General features: G+C 39.9%; 2 protein-coding genes and 1 long non-coding RNA gene across 3 annotated transcripts; 2 read left to right on the top strand and 1 right to left on the bottom strand.

The window, feature by feature from the left end:
• Positions 1 to 5,084: 5,084 nt before the first annotated feature.
• On the bottom strand, positions 5,085 to 6,162 carry LOC123448898. Its single transcript, XR_006631938.1, has 2 exons — positions 5,500 to 6,162; positions 5,085 to 5,399 (listed from the first exon to the last, which is right to left on the bottom strand). It is a non-coding gene; the product is annotated as an uncharacterized LOC123448898 (long non-coding RNA).
• A 267-nt stretch (positions 6,163 to 6,429) lies between these two features.
• On the top strand, positions 6,430 to 9,269 carry LOC123448897 (protein CHUP1, chloroplastic). Its single transcript, XM_045125933.1, has 5 exons — positions 6,430 to 7,205; positions 7,796 to 8,112; positions 8,200 to 8,311; positions 8,543 to 8,674; positions 8,773 to 9,269. The coding sequence occupies exons 1-5, from the start codon at positions 6,585 to 6,587 to the stop codon at positions 8,845 to 8,847; spliced, it is 1,257 nt and encodes a 418-aa protein (XP_044981868.1). The 5' UTR covers positions 6,430 to 6,584; the 3' UTR covers positions 8,848 to 9,269.
• A 432-nt stretch (positions 9,270 to 9,701) lies between these two features.
• On the top strand, positions 9,702 to 20,644 carry LOC123448896 (6-phosphofructo-2-kinase/fructose-2,6-bisphosphatase-like). Its single transcript, XM_045125931.1, has 23 exons — positions 9,702 to 10,912; positions 10,999 to 11,062; positions 11,440 to 11,735; positions 12,877 to 13,089; positions 14,169 to 14,312; positions 14,667 to 14,759; positions 14,969 to 15,067; positions 15,162 to 15,191; positions 15,452 to 15,505; positions 15,939 to 15,992; positions 16,061 to 16,138; positions 16,781 to 16,872; positions 16,952 to 17,009; positions 17,098 to 17,172; positions 17,454 to 17,501; positions 18,052 to 18,149; positions 18,796 to 18,871; positions 18,945 to 19,007; positions 19,104 to 19,195; positions 19,749 to 19,817; positions 19,921 to 19,984; positions 20,070 to 20,135; positions 20,218 to 20,644. The coding sequence occupies exons 1-23, from the start codon at positions 10,766 to 10,768 to the stop codon at positions 20,317 to 20,319; spliced, it is 2,175 nt and encodes a 724-aa protein (XP_044981866.1). The 5' UTR covers positions 9,702 to 10,765; the 3' UTR covers positions 20,320 to 20,644.
• The last annotated feature ends 291 nt before the right edge of the window (positions 20,645 to 20,935 follow it).

Raw genomic sequence — 20,935 nt, 5'->3', positions numbered from 1 at the left:
TTTGTATCTCGTCTAATCATCTCATATCCCGGTTTCACCTAAGTCTCAAAAACTTCATCCACACAAAACTCGAAAAGAACTCGTGAGATAGGTTAGTACACATAAGAATAAATCAACACTTAATGTATTTCCAAGACAAGTTTCATGATAATTTTAAAACATTATGTACTTTATAATATATTTTTCATAATTTATATTTACCAATATAAGCCATGAAAACTCTAGGATAAGTAGATAACAAAACAATCACATCAATCTGTCCAAACAGAACAGTCTGTAGCAATCAATTTAAAAAGTGTACTTATGTAACTCAAACAATTCTGAAAATTTAGGACATGATAAATAATTTTTATGTAAGTACTGTTTAAATTTTTTAGAAACTTTCCACGTTCCAGTAAAATAAATAAATTCAAATACTACAACAAAAGTTTCTATTTTTTGAACAACACGCATCAAACATGCAATTCAAGCATCCTCAAGGCAATTATTGGAAAATTTTATTGAAAACATGATTATAAATAACAACAAAGTTTAACAAAATAAAATGATGCTCCAAGTAAAACTCATATTATGTGACTAATAAAAATATAGCTCCAAGTAAGACATACATATAGTGTTGAAGACGAAAGTGGGGATGCGTTCCGGGGCATCCCCAAGCTTAGACGCTTGAGTACTCCTTGTATATTAGCTTAGGGGTGCCTTAGGCATCCCCCAGTACTAGTGTCTTACCACTGCTTATTTTCCTCATATTGATATATCACCCAAAACTTAAAAACTTCAATCACACAAAACTTAACGTAACTTCATGAGATGGGTTAGTATAGTAAAGATAGACCATTCACTTAGGTAATGCCAAGACAAGATTCATAATTGTTATAACATAAAATCTAATGTATTTAATAATTTCCACAATTTATATCACTAAATATAAGTGTTGGGTTGTCACCCAAAAAACGCTTTCCTTTAATGCCTTTTAGCTAGGGATGATGATTTCAATGATGCTCATGTAAGAATAGTAAATGAAACGTGCGAAAGAGCATCACTAATCACATGGCAAGCACATTTAAGTCTAACAGACTTCCTATGCATAGGGATTTTTCAAGCAAACAATTTATTGTAGCAAGAATCAACTTGCATAGGAAGGCAAAACAAGCATAACTTCCAAATTTTGAACACACATAGAGGAAACTTGATATTATTGCAATACCTACAAGCATATCTTCCCCTCCCATAATAATTTTGAGTAGCATAGCGAAGAAATTCAACAATACAACTATCACATAAAGCATTCTTTTTCATGATCCACGTGCATAGAATTTTCATTACTCTCCACATAAACAATTTTCTTCTCATTCATAATAGTGGGAGCAAACTCAACAAAATAACTATCATGAGATACTTGTGTGACATAAACACACTGAATATTAAAATCATGATGACAAGTTTCATGGTTATCGTTACTCTTTATAGAATACATGTCATCACCATAATCATGATATATAGGAGGCATGCCATCATCATAATAAATTTGCTCATTAAAACTTGGGGTACTAAAAATATCATCTTCATCAAACATAGCATCCCCAAGCTTGTGGATTTGCATATAATTACCATCATGGATATTAATATAATTCATACTGATAACATTGCAATCATGCTTTACTATTGGGGGGCCTAAAATGAGCCCAAGATCATCAAGATTGGAGTCTGCATGAGAAAATTATGCATGTTTTACTATTGGGGGACCTACAATTTTTGTGGTGTCCGAATATACGAGATCCTCCTACTACAATGACTATATTTGCACCCACACTATATATACCTCTTCACCACTTCGTGAAGGGGTTGAGCAACACACTCATATGAACCGTAGATCACAAAAGGCCTCCTCTCACTTCTCCTACACCAAATCTCAGATCCCGGAGAGATTAATGAGAGTTCTTGAGACATTTTGCAATCAAGTGATAGATCCACTCCCTCTCCCTCTTGTGACTAAAGGAATTCGTGATTTGAGCAAGACTTGAGCATTTCTCCCTTGATCTTGTTACTCTTGGAGGTTGGAAACTCCTAGGCAGTAGGAGTGTTCCCGTGAGGAATCAACTTATGAATTGTTCCCGAGAAAGTTTGTGAAGGTTTGGAGGCCGCCTCAAGGTCTACCACCAGTGGTTGGGAATCGCCTTCGTGGTGATATCTCAAGGAGAATAAGGTGAGCCTTCATGGTGTTGGTGTCCCTTCATGGTAACATCCACCTCTCTAACGGTGACTAGCTTCCCTCCAAGGAAGTGAACATCGAGATACATCCTCATCTCCGTGACTTCGATTATCCCTAACCCTAACTCTTTACTTGTGGTTTACTTTGATTACTTGAGCGTACATTCACTATATATTGTTTTCCTCATTTCATTATGTTGGCTATTTCCTTGTAAAGATTAATTACTTTATATCCCGCAATTCATACTAGCTACTATTGATATATCTTGTGTTTAGTGTGAATTTCTAACTTGCGGTCATACACTTACATATCTTGTGATATTGCTCAAGTAAGTTTGTGCAACTTACTTGTGCTTGTCAGTAATATTGTTATGGTCACCTCATTTAGATTAAGTTGTTGGTGCACTTAGTTGAGCCTAGTATATTTAGGATTTGTGCTTGAAAAATACCCTCTTAGTTTATTTCCACATTAGGATAAAGCCAAATCCGTAGAAGTTTTTAAAACGCGTATTCACCCTCCCTCTAGGCGAACCGTGGTCCTTTCACCCATGCCCAGTTTCCAGAAGTTCACCGATCACATTCTCAAGCTTGTTCTTCTCTTCTTAAAGAACACTATCCTCCTTGATCTTCTTCATGGACTCGTTGATGTTCCTGATGATATCTGCATGAGAAGTAAGGATGAACCTTTACTTCTTGGCCAACTTCAACTTCTCCATCTTCAGCTGGATCTTACCCTTCTCCTCTAGCTCTGCCATCTTCTCCCTCACATCTTCAACATCCTTTGTTGAATTCTCATAGTCCATTTGCTACGCCTTTGCATCTGGCCACTCTAATAGCTTGCCAACATCTTCAACAAGATCACTGTATTGCTTCGGAGAAACTCATTTTGTTTTTTATGCTTGGCTATTTCTTTGTCATAAGCTTGTCTATCCATCACCCTTTCATGGTTTTGCTCATGAAACATGCCCCAAAGATCTTTCATGCGCTATTGCAATATAACAGGCCAAGCCCCATCAATCCACTCAATCACTCCACAATCAATACCTCCTTGCCAATGTAGAATTCAATTAACACTATTTAAATTCAATTAACAATTAAATTCAATTCACTAGTTAAACTGAATCCAGTGGAAAATATGTTTAGTCCACTAGTTAACAGTTAACTTCATTTCATTAGTCATACTGAATTCAGTAACAATTTTTTTAGTTCAGTAGTTAACTAGTGCACCTACAAAATTCACTGAAAACAAAAATCCAATTCACTATTTAACTAGTGCACTACAATATTCGGTGAAAACAAAATGTCAATTAACTAGTTAGCTAGTGAACTAGAACCTACAAGAGTCAGTTAATTGAATACTTTAGTTAAGTAGCTTCGAGTGACAACAAGATTCAGTGTAAAACTAAACCCAGTCAACAATACAAAGATCATTAAACACTAAAATCAAACTAATCCAGCTACATACCAAAGGGCTAAGCTTAAACAGGAAGGCACAGAAAAATTACCTGCTTACCACAACCATTAAATGTCCTTCCAGTTTCTAATTCATCAAACGCAACAAATTTCTTGGCCCTAAACTAGCGAAGCTTGCATTTGATGGCCGGATCCGCCACTGAGCCACATAAGAAAGCATCAACAGTGGTATTTCTACTTTGTTAAGAAGCATCAACATAGCTTAAATTGGGTTTGAAATGGAAAATCCCCAAACCCAAACCCTAACCCAAACCATTAGGAAATCTTACCCACATATCCATGTCCATGCTGGTGTAGCTCAATTCCTGCTCGCTGCTTTCCTCCCTGACTTTCCAGGAAGACATTGCGAGCTGACGAGGTTGAGCAGCGTCGCCGGCGACGCAGAGGCGAGAGAGGTGGAGAGGGAGCTTGAGTGAGTGAGCTGGCGGCTAGCACCGTTTCCCTTTAGGGAAATGCATTCCGACCGCACCGGTTGGACGACTGTTAACGATCATTAGGCGTTGCACCGTCCATGTGCGTGCTTTGCCACGTCAAATTATGTTCAAAAAGCGGTTCAGTGTTTCTGCCACCGCCATTCTTTTTGTGCAGTGCAAAGTGCAACGTTTTGTAAAGTGATGGTTTTCTGCTAATCACGTCGTTATTGCTATTGTGGTGGCTCTGTGCATTTTACTCGCAGTTTCTTCATCACCTAAACCATTTTCTTATGTCAAGTTTAGGTTGCTTACCACATGTACTTGTGTTGCCTAAACCATTTTCTTGAGCTTCCTAGTCTAGTGATGGAAAGTTTCAAAGTATAACTACGATCTCTCGTGATCTGCTGCTGCAAAAAAAAAAAAAAAAAAAACTTCCGTGAACTGAAATGGCGTGATGGGATGACTCACCGGAACAAGCTGGCGCGCGGACGCCATCCAGATTGAAGGCCGTCATTTTCCGTGAAGAAATCTGGTCTATTTTCTGTACTCTGACAACGATCCACCGTTCAGTAGTCCAGTACAAACGTCGGGTCAGGAAAGCACCGCCCAAACTTCACCAGAAAAAGCCTGACGCTGATGCATGCACTGCCAAGATTTCTTTCTTTCTTTCTACATACACGGGCCGCTATGGCGCCATACCAAGACCCAAGTACGACGTACAGTATAATCCAACAAGCGACGCCAAACGGCTGGAGTGAGACTCACTTTCACCCTGGCAGCCGGCGAGCATCAACTTCACTGATATAACTATACGTTTTGGGAAAACGCTTGATAAAAGTATAATTGTCAACAGTCGTGATTATGCCTAGGAAAAAACATTTGTTGATTTCAGATGAACATAATAGAGGGTATGTGAATCATTAAGTATCGCCGATTTTTTAGTTGGCATTACACATTAGTACAGCTGAAAACTCATGAAAGCAATGCTTACCTGGGCATAATCTGGCATATATAACCTCCATAATAATTTGCCAAGTTTGTTGTCCGCCTTCTGTAGCCTATACAGTATGAATAATTGAAAATGATCACTACCCAGTCCCAGATACTCCTTACATTTATGAGCGCAACTATTAGTACATCATTAGGCGTAATGATACATGCAGTCAGGGGGTCCATACACAGATCTTGATGAAGCATCCTTCACAGTTGATGCACCGCACTGCATCTATGTATGTAGTACTTCCACCAACCGAGTACTGAGATCGCATTCTACACAAATCACACCCAATCCGAGCATGGAAACTGACACACCAAAATCAGTGAACTCCTTAAACATGGCCGCAATCCCCTACGGATCAGGGACTTTACACTGGTACCTGTATCTCAGATTACACAGACTAACCTTGGATGCCAGCTTAATTCTGTCTCTCCGCAATATACTTCTTGACGTGTCGTTCATCCTGCAACAGTTTATTTCCACACTTTCTTTATAACATTTCTAGAATCTTCATACGCACATTTTCTTTATAACATTTCCTTCTTGATGCGTCTTTTTCGGGTTTCTGCTATCACCTATATTTGGTGACATAAGCAGATGCCCAATTCTGTTCAGATACAGGCAGGAAAGGCTTCACCTGAAATCTTCAGCAATCACAACACATGGGTTAGGAAATAGGATTGTTACAGCAAGAGCAACAGTTCCAAGGAACGTGACAATGCTTGTGTGCTTTGAAAGAGAAACACATTCAGATCTGCTTTTTCCGTTCTTTTTGCTCGGATTTCCTTTATTTTGTTTCTTCTTGTCCCTCTACTTTTCAAAATATTCACTTGGTCTTATTAGCCAAAGGTGTCCAGGACTGGTAAAGGAGTTCCATCTGAGTTCCTTTTACACAGCTTGAGGCAGAAGAAAGCTTGTATTCAAGCTTTGCTGTCAGAACTTCACAAAAAGAAAAAAAAGTGCAATCGGAAGAATCCAAGCATGAAGGAGAATGACATATTTTTCAGGGAAAGAAGAGCGATAAAAAACTTCTACCTCCTGCTTGGTATAAAATAGCACACCGACAGCTAAAGGTAAATCTAGAAAATATACCAGCCATGTGAACTGAACATAGACAGTGGTAAATTATGTATGATAGAATTGGAAAATAGTTGTACACAAAAGGACAAGAGAAACACGTAAGCTTGTACGACTGAATTTTCTTTAGTGAAGTTACACAAAGAAGATAGGTACCCCATAGCAATCACTTGAAGGACAAGTAATTAGCCTAGCAGCAGCACCTATCCTACCTAACTTTATGTTCCACCAGTTTTTCCCTGCACATATGTAAGTTCCTCTTGCCTAGATTCAACAGAATTGTACAGAAGCTCACTTACATCTCCTTTAGTGCTCCACCAAACTATATGAGTGATGAAGTAGGAGACATATAGATTATACGAGAGGAATCAGTACCACCATACACAGAGATCATCTCCTCTAGCGAAGAAGAGATGATGAGGGAGGGTGATGCATGCGTTGCACTTCTGAGAAGCAAGCTCCATGGCCTGATCGAGAGGAACCACACTCTGGAAGAGGAGAACAAGCAACTGAGGCATCAAGTCAGCCGTCTAAAAGGCCAAGTCTCCTCACTTGAAGGGCAGGATACTGATAGAAAGATAATGTGGAAGAAGCCGGAGAATTCTGCCACCAGCAACAACTACTTCAAGGAAAAACAGTTTGTTCACAACAATGATGATGTGAAGGAAGCTATCGATCTCAACAGCTCGGTATGTTACATCAGGCAGCAATTTTCTAGGGCACCGTCAGTGAAATCAAGAGCACCAAGGGTTCCTAATCCACCACCAAGTCCGACGTGTATCCAACCGATCATCAAGGCAAAAAAGGAAGGATCCATGGGTCCTCCTCCTCCACCGCCACCTCCCCTACCTTCCAAATTACTGAAGAGCACTAAGGCAGTCCAAAGAGTGCCAGAGGTAGTTGAGTTGTATCGGTTGTTAGTAAGAAGAGAAGGCAAAAGCGATGTGAAGTCTGGATCTGTGGGAATTCCAGTAGCTACTAACAGCCGAGACATGATCGGGGAGATAGAGAACAGATCAGCTTATGTTATAGCTGTAAGTACATATGTTCTTCTATCTTTTTCTCAGAGTATGTGCATATGATATATTGTTTACTTAGCTGCCAATTCCTTTATTTGTTTCAATTTTCTTTTCTTTTCGAACCAACTTACGCAACAAGAGTATGACAATTGCAGAATACTTCCTCCCACATGACAGTTACCAGTTATTTGTTGTATTAAAGACAATATAATTTCCTAACAGTATGTGCCCTTCATTCCTAAAGAGTATAACTTTTTCTTTTCTTTTCGAACCAACTTACGCAACAAGAGTATAACTTTTTTTATCGCGTAATCTATTCAGTCATCTTTATTACCTTATGAACACACTACAGTATATGAAATCATTTTCTTTATGGATAAAAAAGCAGCGCCAAGTGTTAGTTTAAGAGCATGCGACATGTTCTTCTGATATTTCTGTTTCCCTCCTCCTGCAGTTGATAATGTTATATAACTCTTTATTTTTTTATAGTACGAATAATCTTTTAATGTACATCTGAGTCATGTTTTCTCCCTATTATTCTGTACAGATCAATAATTTCCTAACCAAACCAAAAAAATATTCCCTTGCGATTATTGTTCCAACAGATTAAATCAGATGTAGAAAATCAGGGTGAATTCATTAGCTTCCTGGCAAGGGAAGTTCAAAATGCAGCATACAAGGAAATAGCCGATGTTGAAGAGTTTGTGAAGTGGCTAGATGGGGAACTATCATACCTTATAGATGAACGGGCAGTGCTCAAGCACTTCCCTAACTGGCCTGAGAAGAAAGCAGATGCCATGAGAGAAGCAGCATTCACCTACCGGGATCTGAAGAACCTGGAAGCAGAAGCATCATCATTTCACGACGACAGGAGAGTGGCTACACCTATGGCTTTGAAGCGCATGCAAGCTCTACAGGATAAGTGAGTAGATGAAATGAATGCATTTAGTAAGGCTGTTGCATTGTCAAACTTTGAACAATATAACATGATTCATGCTTCCCCTTGTAGAATTGAACAAGGTATTCACAATACTGAAAAAATAAGGGACAGTGCAAGTGGAAGATACAAAGATCTCCTGATCCCATGGGATTGGATGCTTGACTCTGGAATCATAAGCCAAGTATGTACTATGTGCTCCCAAACTTCTAATATCCATCTTTGTCCTCAGTTTGATATAATAGAGAAGACATAGCTAAGTGCATTTTACAAATTCGTCTTCAACTGGAACAAACCAACTTACGAGTTATGTGGTACACATAGGAATTATCCCACTACCCTTTTCGCTATAAAAGTATAAATTCATGTCTAATAGACATATCATATATGAAGTATCCTCTTGCTACCTTAACAGCTAAAGGCCGCTTCATTGAAGCTGGCAAAAGAATACATGAACCGCATTATGAATGCACTGAAGTCAGATCCATTTGTAAATGATGAGGAACTGCTCTTGCAAGGTGTCCGCTTTGCCTTCCGAATACATCAGGTAATTCTACTGCAATCATGAATTGCTTTCGAATGACATTATGAGTTGCTACCTACAAACTAACTAACCAAGGTAACCGCAACAAACCAAATTTGCAGCTTGCAGGTGGCTTTGATGAGGGTTGCCGGAAAGTGTTCCATGAACTCAAGATGTATGCAAGCAAGCCAGAGTGATCTGATGGAGTATACCTGGGTTCAAATAAGCATCACTGGGATACAACGGACATGATTAAGTTCTGCCGAGGTTGGCTCCAGGTCGACTCCACTAGTCCCCAGGATAATCCCGTGAACAATTTTCTTAACTTAACTATTTTGCATCTAAGATGCGGACCTCTTGGATGCAATTTGAAGCCTGAGAATTCCAAGTACATCCACACACAACTCTTAATTTAAGTACACCTTCTGGGAACATTCTAAAATGTCATTAGAGGGTGGTAAATAAAAGAAAACAAGAGCCACCACTTTGATTGTTAGGTGGTTGTACCATGAAGTATCAAGTAAGAATGTGGAAATGGCAGAATTTACGGATACAGACAGGACGACAGTATGTGCCCTTCATTCCTAAAGAGTAAGATTGACAATTGTTAGGGCACACAGATTACGACTTTTCTTGTTAGAATTTGTCTGAGGTTTGATAAAGGGCAAATTGGCTGTAAATGCTAAAAAACTAGATGACTGCTCCAAGTATTCAAACCTGAACAGCATTTATGCAGCAACTGATAAGAATATCAGATACATCCAGTTTTCCCATAAAAAAAGCAGACAAATCAATTTTTCCCTAGGACGCCGACCTTTTCAGATTCCGCTGTTAGAGTGTATTCAAGTGTATGTTGAATCAACAACATCCTCTACTTCTTCAGGAGCTATAATTGTCTGTGAGCAATAAAAATACCACCTAAGCATCATAAGCCCGATATTTTCCACAATCCACCAATGCTGGATAGCCCTATTATACAGTATGTGCCCTTCATTCCTAAAGATTAAGATTGACAACAGTTAGGGCACACTGAATAAGGTTTTTTTTTTGGTTAGAATTTGTTTGAGGTTTGCTCAAGAGAAAATTGGCTGTAAATGCTTCCCATCAAGCAATAGTTGCCAAAGCGCATCTCTCCTTTGGTTTCCCATTAAGCATAATGTGATGCGGATGGTCTAACAATAAGGTACAGAATATTTCAAGAAGTACTATCGTGTCTCAAATCGTGTTTGGATCAAAGGCAGCACGATCATGTGGTTTGGCAAAATGTGCAAGTGTTCCCGGTGCCAAATATCCACAAACCAGAGAAAATCTACATTCTACAAGGTTGCTGTGAAGACAAAAGCACGGGCGCCAATCAACTTAGCCCTACCCCTACGGCACCTACCATTTCAGATTCTGCTGTTGACTGCCGCATTGTTTCGCTCAAAATGCGTTCAACTATGTGCTGAATCAACAGCGTCCTTTACTTCTTCCGCAGCTATAGTCCGTAAGCAATAACAGTACCATCTATAACCCTCAGAAGAAAAAACCACCTAACAAGCACCATAAGCCCAGTATGCAGCACAATCCACCAATGCTGGAACGAATTTGCGAGTAAAGAAACTACCCAACAGAGATGCGCGAGCAAACCAAGCACGAAGGCCATGGCTCTGGCAGGCTGCTGCAAAATCTGCAAGAGCATCACACAGACAGACGGAAAAGGAAGGAATCAGCCACCCCCAGATACCTGGTGAGACGGAAAAAACCGGCGGCGGCGGGTCGGTCCATATGACGGCGTCTCGCGCCGCGACGCCTACTCCCCGCGTCTCTCTCTCTCTCTCTCTCTCTCTCTCTAAGCTGCTCGCCCCCTTTCTCCGCGCTGAGACGCTTCGCCCGCCGTCACCGTCGCCGGCCGGCGGTAGCGCGGTTGCCATCGGACATTCTTGGGCTGGCTGGTGGGCCAGGTACGTTTCCGGCCCCACCCGCTGTTGCGGATTACGAAGGGATCTACCACCATCGCATTCGCACCCACCTCGTGGCCCCACTTGACAGTCGCACGAAAAGACGACACAGACGCGCCCGCTTTCCTTCCTTCCGGCACCTTCCAAGCCCCCCTTCCTTCTGGCCTCCCCGGCGATGGCGACGGCGGCGAGCTCCGGCGGAGCATCCGACCATCAGTATGTCTCGGTCAAGTTGGAGAGCCCCCGCCTGGCGGCGCTCGGCCTCGCCCCTCACCTCTTCGGCTCCCACCCCGCCGCCGGCTCGTGGGACCCTTCCAAGGCCGTAAGCGTCGCATCCATCCCCTCTTGTTCGCGAGTATGTTCCCCGTGCGGGGAGTGATGTGATTTTTTTCCTGGTTGTGTTCGCAGCTGCCGATGGAGCGGGCCGCGGCCGCCATTTGGGAGCTCAGCTGCGTCCTCCCTTCTCGCCACGGTGAGTCGGCTGATTTTACCATGCTGTTCCACGGCTCCCCGTGGGTTTGAGATCCCTTCCTCGGAAGCTTGGGCTATGATGAGCTATGTTGCTGCGCCATGCTACCGGGATGCTCTGGTTTTTATTTATTGGGGTTGCCTCCTGTCCGTTTAATGTGTACACATTTTTCATGAACTAGCCACTAGTGATTTGTCATTCCTGAGTATAACAATGTAGTACATGGAGTTGGGTCTTCGAAATAAAATAAAGTGATTCTTGAGCTGAACATTTGCTCCGGCTAACTGAGTTGTTTACTTACTACAGATGCAGGGAGTTAGATTTTGTTCCCTTTTGCATTCTGACTAGCTTTTATGCCCTTTATTTGTTATGTTTGTTAGAAGCAATGGATTTCAAGTTACTATTGAAGCCAAAAGCCGATAGCTCAGAGTGCATAGTTGAGGAGGGACCGAACCGACCGCTAGGTTACGGGAACAATCAAGTGGAAATGACGGATGCAGTCTTTAAACTCACTGAGAAAGATGCACTTGAGTGTAAGGTTTGGGTTGAGACAGAGATGTTGTCCCCATTTGACCTAGCCGCTAGCTGGAAGGCTCATCAGGAGAATCTTCAGCCTACAAGGGTGCGAGGGACCTATGATGTCGTTATGAACACTGAGACTGAAGCCAGGGATGAGGTTTGAACTCTTTTAAATGCTTATATTACTTCTGTATTGTGGTGCAGCCGCATGTAATTAGGAAGTTGTAAACCTAACCCTCCAATAATCTTTTAATGGATAGTATATATGCTTATTTTGCAAAAAAAAAAAAACGGGTTTCTTTTGAAGTAGTGTTGACTGCTCATAGCTAGCTTTGTAGCATCTAGTTTCCAGCCAATGCTTTGTTGTTAACAGTCAGATACCATAGAGGGTGCTATGTAATAAGTTGACTGCTTAAGGCAGCTTGCTAGTTGGTTGTGGTGCCGGACCTCATGTCTGGTTCCTAGCAAAACTCACTTGTTTCAACAAGTTCCAGTTTTCCACTATTAATTGGTGTAGTGAAGTGATATGTTTACTCAAAAGGGTGTGAAACTGACCCAGTAAACAGCAGATTTCAGAACCTTTACTAACAGTACGTCTTATATATTACTTCGATGTTTCAGCTAGTGTACTTCTGAATGTAACCCACTCCCTCTGGTCCTCACGTGTTTGAGATGCTTGACCATTAGTTTCCGTCACAATATTTAAAGTTTATAAATTATAATATTATGGACGTATTTTACAAAGAATTGCCATGTTACTCTTGTGGTCTAGTGTCAAAAAGTTAAACGGCATGCTTCCAATGGTCACAAGAAGTTGTGACCAGTGGAAGTATTGAAGTAATGCCTTTAAAAACTCAGAATGGTGACAAAATTTACCTTTTGAAGAACGCAAGCATTTAAAATGTATTAAATCAAGCATAAAATCAAATGGAAAAAAACATGCCAGCGTAGGACTGCAGGCGGAGACTAAATGCATTTTTTGACGCGTCAACGGCAAAGACCAAATGCATTTGACATAAGGTATTTAATGTGACCTGAAAATTTAGCTGCCCTAACTAATTTAGACAGCCCCACTCATGTACAGTCTTTCTGCGAAGTGTGACACCCAGATTTGGCAAAATATATCAAAGTGTAAAGAACTAGGTTCAAGGGTCTTTCTGGAGGCAGGACCAGTTAGTGTTACTCTGTACTTTCAAAAGAATTGTCTTCCCACAAAGTTGTTGCCTGTGTTTCTATTTGCACAACAGGTGGTGCTTCCTTTTCTGTTCTGCCAATTTTATCTTTTTTCCTTCAAGCAGAATGACTTCGCTTCCGGTCTGGAGCTTGATTTAGAGAAGTATGTAGTTCCAACAACACCCAACATGGGCTCAGGTGTTGTTTATGCAGCTAACTTGACTGAGAATCCGCGCTCTTTATTGGACACCGGTATTTCGTCAAACAATGATACCACCAAGGTCATTTTGCACAATTCGATCGACGCACCCCCGAATCATTATGCTAGCACAAAGAAGGTATGCCTTCGTTTTCTCTGCTCATTTGAGAATTGTCTGTTAGCTTTCAATCATGTAGCTTTGACATTTGTTCGTTTATACAGTCCACTATAGAATGATAGTTGCTGCCCTTTTTTGTAAACTATGTTAAAATTTGGGCAGCTTTAATAGAAGCCACTTTGGTCAATAGTGTCATCGTAGCACTGTGATATCCACTAACAAATGAGTTACTTTCTGTTAGGTCTTCTGTTCGTTCAGAAAAGAAAGGAGAGGTTGAATTGATTTAAGTTAAATGAAATTATCAGCCAGGACAAAGTTTCTGTTATTAACTATTATGTTATAGATCTTACATAATGTGATTGGTTACCAGTGACGTGCTTGGAGTTTTTTCTTGTGGTCATGGAACTACCAAAATTTCTTTACTTGTTTGAACTTAAGCCTTATCAAAAGTTTATTTCTCTGCATCATTTAAGTCACAAGATAATGCTCGTTCATCTTATGGATGGACTTATCTGTGTGTGTTAGAGGCTGATACTCGTTTAATATTCACAGGTACCATACAGTTGGTTCACTTTCTATGTCTATGAACTGAAACATTGCAATTATTTTCTGTAGCAACTGAAGAAGCTTTTGTTGACTGAATATTCTTTTAATTTTCTTTTCTGTTTTATGCCTCATGGGAGGATTAAAATGAACTATTGCTAGTAAGACTAAGATAGTATGGCATGAGAGAACTAAACATGCATTTGTTAGGTTCCCAAAGCCGATGCTCTGCGTTTTCTCGGAGGCTAACTTTCCCTCTTTTCAATACAAAGAAACGCATATCTCTGCGTTTTCTCGAAAAAAAAAGCCGATGCTCTGGGGGCATGCCTGGGATTGTTCCAGACTTCTGTGCTAAGCCGCCTTGGCTGACCCCCTGTTGCATATACCACTGTTTATGTGTCTGGTATCATTGTCATTTCGTACAGCCGAAGGAGGTGAACGCATCCCATTCACATTAGGAAAAACTTTTGAAATACATAGTCTACATTTTCCTGCAGTTGGATAGAGGAACTCCTATTAATATCAACACTAGGAATGATTTATAACTTATGCCTCAGGATGTTGATGGAAGACATACACCGTCACAGGAAGAACAAAAGGCAGTCTTTGTTGATAGAGGTGTTGGTTCACCAAGGTTTGCTAGACCAACAAACGAAACCATTTCGGCGAGCAACATCAAGCAGGATTCTGAAGCAAAGTTGGTATGTATTGTTGAGCTATTTGATGTGTACTAAATAGGTATTAAGCTTTAATTCATTGAAACTTCCATAACTACTTCGTTATTGCAATTTACGCAGGTGATGCGATGTACATAGTTCTTTCGAGTCTTAACTCTTAAACTACAGTAATGTGTAGGAATATTTATGATGTATAAACTGATCAGTTTATTTGTTTCAAGTTATTATATATCACATAGGAACTCCACCCTTTGATTTATTCTTCAAAAATAAAAATTCATCCCCTATGACAAGTCTTGCACCATGAAGTTTCTGAACCTGTCAAAAATACGTGTTTTCAAGTCTGTCATCTGAAGTTCTTTCAGCTTTGGCTATCAGGGTATGCCAGCAGCAGAAGGAGCTGTTGCGGCAGCTGCTGTAGCTGATCAGATGTACGGACCAAAAGAGGACCGCAAGTTGGTCATTGTGCTGGTAATTTTCATGCCACTTATGTAACAACAAATGTGCGGCACTACCTCAGGATTTTCTTTGTGTGAATAATCGCTCAGTTATATATTTTGGTTGAAAAGATATGAATATAGTTAAATATCATTATACTCATTCCTCTGAACTCCTTGAAGCATTTTCTGTTGTTTCAACTGCCTTATCTGTCCTTCTGTAATGGTGTGCTGACATCGTAGGTTGGGCTTCCAGCTCGTGGTAAGACCTTTACAGCAGCTAAGCTTACAAGATATCTCCGATGGTTAGGTCATGAAACAAAACACTTCAATGTTGGGAAGGTGAGCATTTAGCTTAAGCTAGTTTTGCAGATAACTGCACATGTCTATGGTAATATTCACTAACCCTGTGTATTTTTTGATGTTTCAAATGTAGTACCGTCGGCTAAAGCATGGCACTAATCAGGTACTTGCATTTTTATGTGCCTAAATATTGTTAATAGCATTGCAGTATTTTAACAATGTTCAGGTGCTACTTGAACTAGCTAAATTTCTGGTGCTTTTCATGAGAAATGAGGAACTTGTAATTTCCATTTCCGCTGAGTCCAGCATAGGATTTTGTTCACTAATGCAGTATTTTGAATCTGAATGGACTTTGAAGTTATGATCCTATTTATGAGTTTTGTTCAGGAAGAGACTCTAATTGCATCGTTTTCTTTTGTGCAGACTGCTGATTTCTTTCGTGGAGACAACAAGGAGGGTGTGGAGGCACGTAACGAGGTTGGTGCATCGCTACTATCGCTATGTTGAAAGTCAAAAGTATCAGGGAAATTACAAGTATTTATGTTGAATCTAGAGCATTGGCAATGCTACTCCCTCCAATTCCAGAATGTGTGCAATTTTGGATAATGAGGTGGTCCAGTGCACTATTTTGACAACTAACTTGTGTCCAGTATGCTGTTACAATTATGGAAGTATGTTCACGATGAAATAGGTAATACCAATTACAAGTGGACAACCTAGAGCTCAAGATCCTTCTAGATATGTTGATGTTGATTGTCAGACCCAAAACTGTTTTCCTAAGGGAATATTTTACTTTCTGCGAATCTAGTTTGCATTCATTTTCTTACATAACAAAGTAACAAACCTATATGCTTTCCATGAAACACATATCTCTTGCATATTATGCTAAATTATTTCGTGCATTTTTTAGGTGGCAGCATTAGCAATGGAAGATATGCTATCCTGGATGGAGGAAGGTGGGCAAGTAAGGCGATTTTTTCCCGTGTTATTCTCTTTCTCTAATAATAGCTGATTATTTCTACCGGTCTGCAGGTTGGCATTTGTGATGCCACAAACAGCACAAGAAGTCGAAGGAACATGCTGATGAAAATGGCTGAAGGAAAATGTAAGGTACGAATTAAATCGGCGGTAGCTCTTGAGTGTGAACAGTTTGGATTTGCCTAATAATTAGCTGACCATCGACCCATCAGTGATACTTGTCACTTGTACACTTTTCAGCGTAACTGGCCACATCCCCTGCATTTTTAAAAATAACACCTGAAACAATTTATCATGGGTATACGTTCCATGTGAACATTTTTGTTCTTGTTGGCCTTAAAGTAATTGTTGTTTGTGCATGCTTAGTGAATGCATTCACATTTTTAAGGACGGATTTCTAAGCATGATCTCGAAAATTTAATCAGGAGGAAGTAACAAAATTTACTCAGAGTTCTTACACATAACCAATAGTAATTACTATTATTATCTGGAAAACTATAATAATCACTATTTACAGAATAAATTGACATCACACCAGCTATTTTGACCTGAGTTGCACCAAACGGTAGGTCGAAGCGACCTGTTTAACAAAACACCATTCACTTTGGCATTATTTTGCACATCTAACAATCACTTCATATTCTGATTTGAGTCGCATAAAGCACCATGTTGACCAAATGCGCCACCACACATGTGAGATATGCCGAGTTATTGTACAAATTGTGACCTAATTGTTTGCTCTTTAACATGTTGGCCACTCGTTCTACTTTCTAGATCATCTTTGTGGAAACAATATGTAATGATCAGGATGTTCTTGAGAGAAATATTCGCCTGAAAGTTCAACAAAGTCCCGATTATGCGGAGCAGTGAGAAACATCTTCCCTACTCGCTTGTCAACATCATATCAATGCATTTCTTATGTCATTGATGCTGTATGTATTACAGGACGGATTTTGAAGCTGGTGTGCGAGATTTCAAAGAGAGACTGGCATATTATGAAAAGGTCCATAGCTGCTGAATTGTGTTATTTGGGAAAAAAATGTGTTTAGAATTTGAAATAGTTATACCCAAATAATTTGAAATCTCTGCAGGTGTATGAACCAGTAGATGAAGGGTCATACATAAAAATGATCGATATGGTTAGTGGGAACGGGGGCCAATTGCAGGTATGTATGAGCAGTCAATCTGGGATATTTTGAATAGAGCCAGTTCATCTGGTTTAATACTATCGTGGACATCTTTGAAATTTGGTGTTTCTTTTTATTTTGTGACAACTGCATATTTATTAACTATATAATCTAAGAGTCGGTTCTCTTCGTGTTTGCTTTATAAAATCTAATATGTGGACTACATGCAAATATATACTGCTGTGGTGAAGACGATTTTTTTAACTTGCAGTCTTTGCAACCAGTTCCAAAGATCCTAATCTGTCTATTACTTCATGCAGATCAACAATATAAGTGGTTACTTGCCTGGACGGATTGTTTTCTTCTTGGTATATGTCCAAAATATCTGAACCTTTTCTTATCACACCTTAAGATTAACTGATGGCTTTGAAGTTCATTATGATTATAATTTTCAGTTCATCTAATGTTAGTTCAGATTGCAATGTGAGTTTCATTTAGTGATTCAATGATACAAGCATCTATCTTGGCTCTCTTTAATTTTACACACTGTTCTCTGCATATTTGAAAATTGAAACTATATTCTTCCTTTCTCTGCTCAATACTTTACAATTGATGTTGTATAAGACCCCAGGGGACTAACGTGGGACCATGTTCCATTTTGGGTACCTTTCAGGCGATTGATTACTACCACTTTAGGGTCAATAGAAGCAAATGATTGCCATGTTAACTTAGTTTGCAAATTGATACTGAATGCATAATACTGACAGCGGTCCTGAATAATGCTTATGGCTTATGTTATTACTATATTGGGCGAGTTCCATTTATTTCTGATAGTAGCGGATTTAATTAAGTGGCACGCTGCTGTTTTGTTTCTAATGCTACTTGTTTTGTTAACTGACACATTTATCGTTGTTACAGGTGAACTGTCATCTTACACCTCGTCCGATCCTGTTAACTAGGCATGGGGAAAGTTTAGATAATGTCAGAGGAAGAATCGGTGGAGATTCATCTTTGAGGTCTTTGATTTCTTTGTCCTACAGTCTTGTTGCTTAGCTTTTGCTGCCATACTGAGTTCCATTTGGTTACTACACTAAGGAACACAATACACCAGAAGTTCTAAATGGTTATTAGTCTTTCGTGCTTGCAGTAAAACTATCTGCCACTAAGAGGACAGCGTTTATTGACCCAGATTATAAAATTTGAGTTGAACAATCCTTTTCGTGCTAGCTAGCTAATCTAACTTTTCTTTTGCCTTTTCTAGTTCTTGAACGGTTTTTGCTCTTTCCAGTTGAGTGCCTTTCTTAGACTCTGTTCATATGGCACCTTGGAGCGTGCATGATTATTTAAACTGGACATGTGATTATCTAATGTTATACATACCAGTAACCTCCATTGTCTATAGCAAGATTCTGGACATTCATCTTCTCTGTCTACACTAAATGGAAAAAGAAAAGGAGAGGAGGGAAAAGAAATGGGGGATTATAGGATGCCCTGATGGAAGGATAGCAGTAACTTCATGCATAATGATATACCAATAAAATAATCTGGTTATTACATGTCTGGGCAAAGTAGTTTTCATCTTTCCTTTTGCCACTCCCGTGTCCATGCTACATTTGAAAACCTGCTCTTTGGCTTCACCTGACTGAAATAAATGGTTTGCAGTGAGGCTGGGGAGGTTTATTCAAGGAAACTTGCAAGCTTTGTAGAGAAGCGACTGAAGTCTGAGAGAACCGCCTCTGTAAGTATGCCTTTTGTAACTACCTTTGAGAAAGAAACCTACTTGCTAAGTATATGTGCAACATCCGATTCAGATATGGACTAGCACACTTCAGAGGACAATATTAACTGCACATCCAATCATTGGATTTCCAAAGGTAGGTCGTCATTAATAATTAACAAGGTTCAGCAAGATTTATCTTGTCCCTAATTGTAGCTGAGAAAAGTAAATGGTTTTCCCACATTTCTTGTAGATACAATGGCGTGCCCTTGATGAGATAAATGCTGGTGTTTGTGATGGGATGACATATGATGAAGTAAAGAAAAATAAACCTGAAGAATATGAGTATGTAAATTTGCTGATTTCATTGCTCCTTTTCTTCCCTGGAAACAAAGCATGTCACAGGATATATCGATGCACCTATAATTTTAGCAACTCCATATCCCGCCAAGTAAAACAGACCCTACCATGCCAAGCTTGCATAATTACGAAACATACCTTAGTAATATAACTGATTAACTTTACAAACCATGCCTTTGCTGAGCTAATCAAGACTTCAAGAGGCTCAGTGATTTGTCGTAACAATCTGATCAACTTCAAGCTATGGATTGTTCTTTCAATCACGCAATATGATTCGAACATCATACTTCTACTTATCGATGGATTGTTCTGTACAGTATTTTAGCTTGTAATATTGCGCATAAGTCCGTTATGAAGTTAGGAAATTTAGTGAAATGATCAACAACGTACCATGACATATGTACACAACATCTGTCAACATATACAATTAGCAGTCCAGGAGTCTCTGCACATCCTCTGCCTGTGAATCTATGTCTGTGTTTTTACTGTTCCTGATTTTCTTGAACAAGATTTCATTTACCTGTATGTGTCTGTTTAGATCGCGTCGCAAAGACAAGCTGAGGTACCGTTATCCTAGAGGAGAATCCTACCTCGATGTCATTCAGAGGTTAATGCGGGTTACTTAGTGCTGTCACATGCCTCTTTACATAATTCAACTAGTGTATTTCTTGTTGGTGCCTCTCTTAATCTTGACAATTTTCTGTGTGCAGATTAGAACCTGTAATAATTGAGCTTGAAAGGCAGCGTGCCCCAGTGGTAGTCATAGCTCACCAGGTAAGCATGTCCAGCTTTTGCATTTTTCTAAACCTTTTTTACGGAAGTATGTATTATGGATGTATGAGGGAAGAAACTCTTGTAGGCTGTGTTGAGATCATTATATGCGTATTTCGCGGACAAACCACTGGAGGAAGTTCCTAAGATTGAAGTAAGCAACGTGTGCAGCATCTTATAGTATCATCATGAACGAATCATTTGCTCGTCATGACTGAAATCATTTGTTCCTCCAGATACCTCTGCATACAATCATTGAGATAAAAATGGGCGTCACTGGCGTTGAAGAGAAAAGATACAAACTCATGGACGCAGTGAATCCCACTGCAGAGGTCTGAGATATGGCGCATGGAGTCTGTCCTTTCATTGCATACTGCACAAATAAATTTTCGGATGATATTTCAGTTTACCAAGTATGTAGATGTAGATGATACCCAAACATATCACTATATTTTATTGACGAGAAGTAAAGCTATAGTGCAAAAGTGAACCATTCTTTATGAGGTCTGGCTCATTAGATGATCCGAGTTTCATTTTTGGCTGGCAATGTAAAGGTTCGCCTGCGGCAATCCGAATGGATTCATTCATGTTCAGCTGAACTTGTTCATTCAAGATTTGCATGTAACACAAAAGATTCAGTTTATAAGACCAAGATTTAGGATCGATCCAAAGTCCGAAGTATCCGCGGGGAGACGTTAAGCTAGTCCGTCAGCTTTGTTAGATATAAATTGGCCATGTGTTGTCACATATTCGGCGTGTACCATATGAATATGGATTAGAAGTGGTCGAAGCGATCATTGAGGATCTGCGATCCTGGTGTGAGGCAGGCTGCTTCGCTACCACCATAGCCTTTTAGATGGCGTGCTTGCGTTGTGCTTGTGCTGCAGCAGCAGGTCTGGGTCATGGCTTGCTTGCCTTGCTGGTAGGGGTTCTCTGTTTTATGGCGTCCTGGGT

The sequence above is a fragment of the Hordeum vulgare genome, chromosome 4H, assembly GCF_904849725.1.
Source record: "Hordeum vulgare subsp. vulgare chromosome 4H, MorexV3_pseudomolecules_assembly, whole genome shotgun sequence".
In the NCBI taxonomy this organism is placed as follows: Eukaryota; Viridiplantae; Streptophyta; class Magnoliopsida; order Poales; family Poaceae; genus Hordeum; species Hordeum vulgare.
Note: the sequence above shows the minus strand (reverse complement) of the source record. Positions and strands in the feature narration are given on the sequence as shown.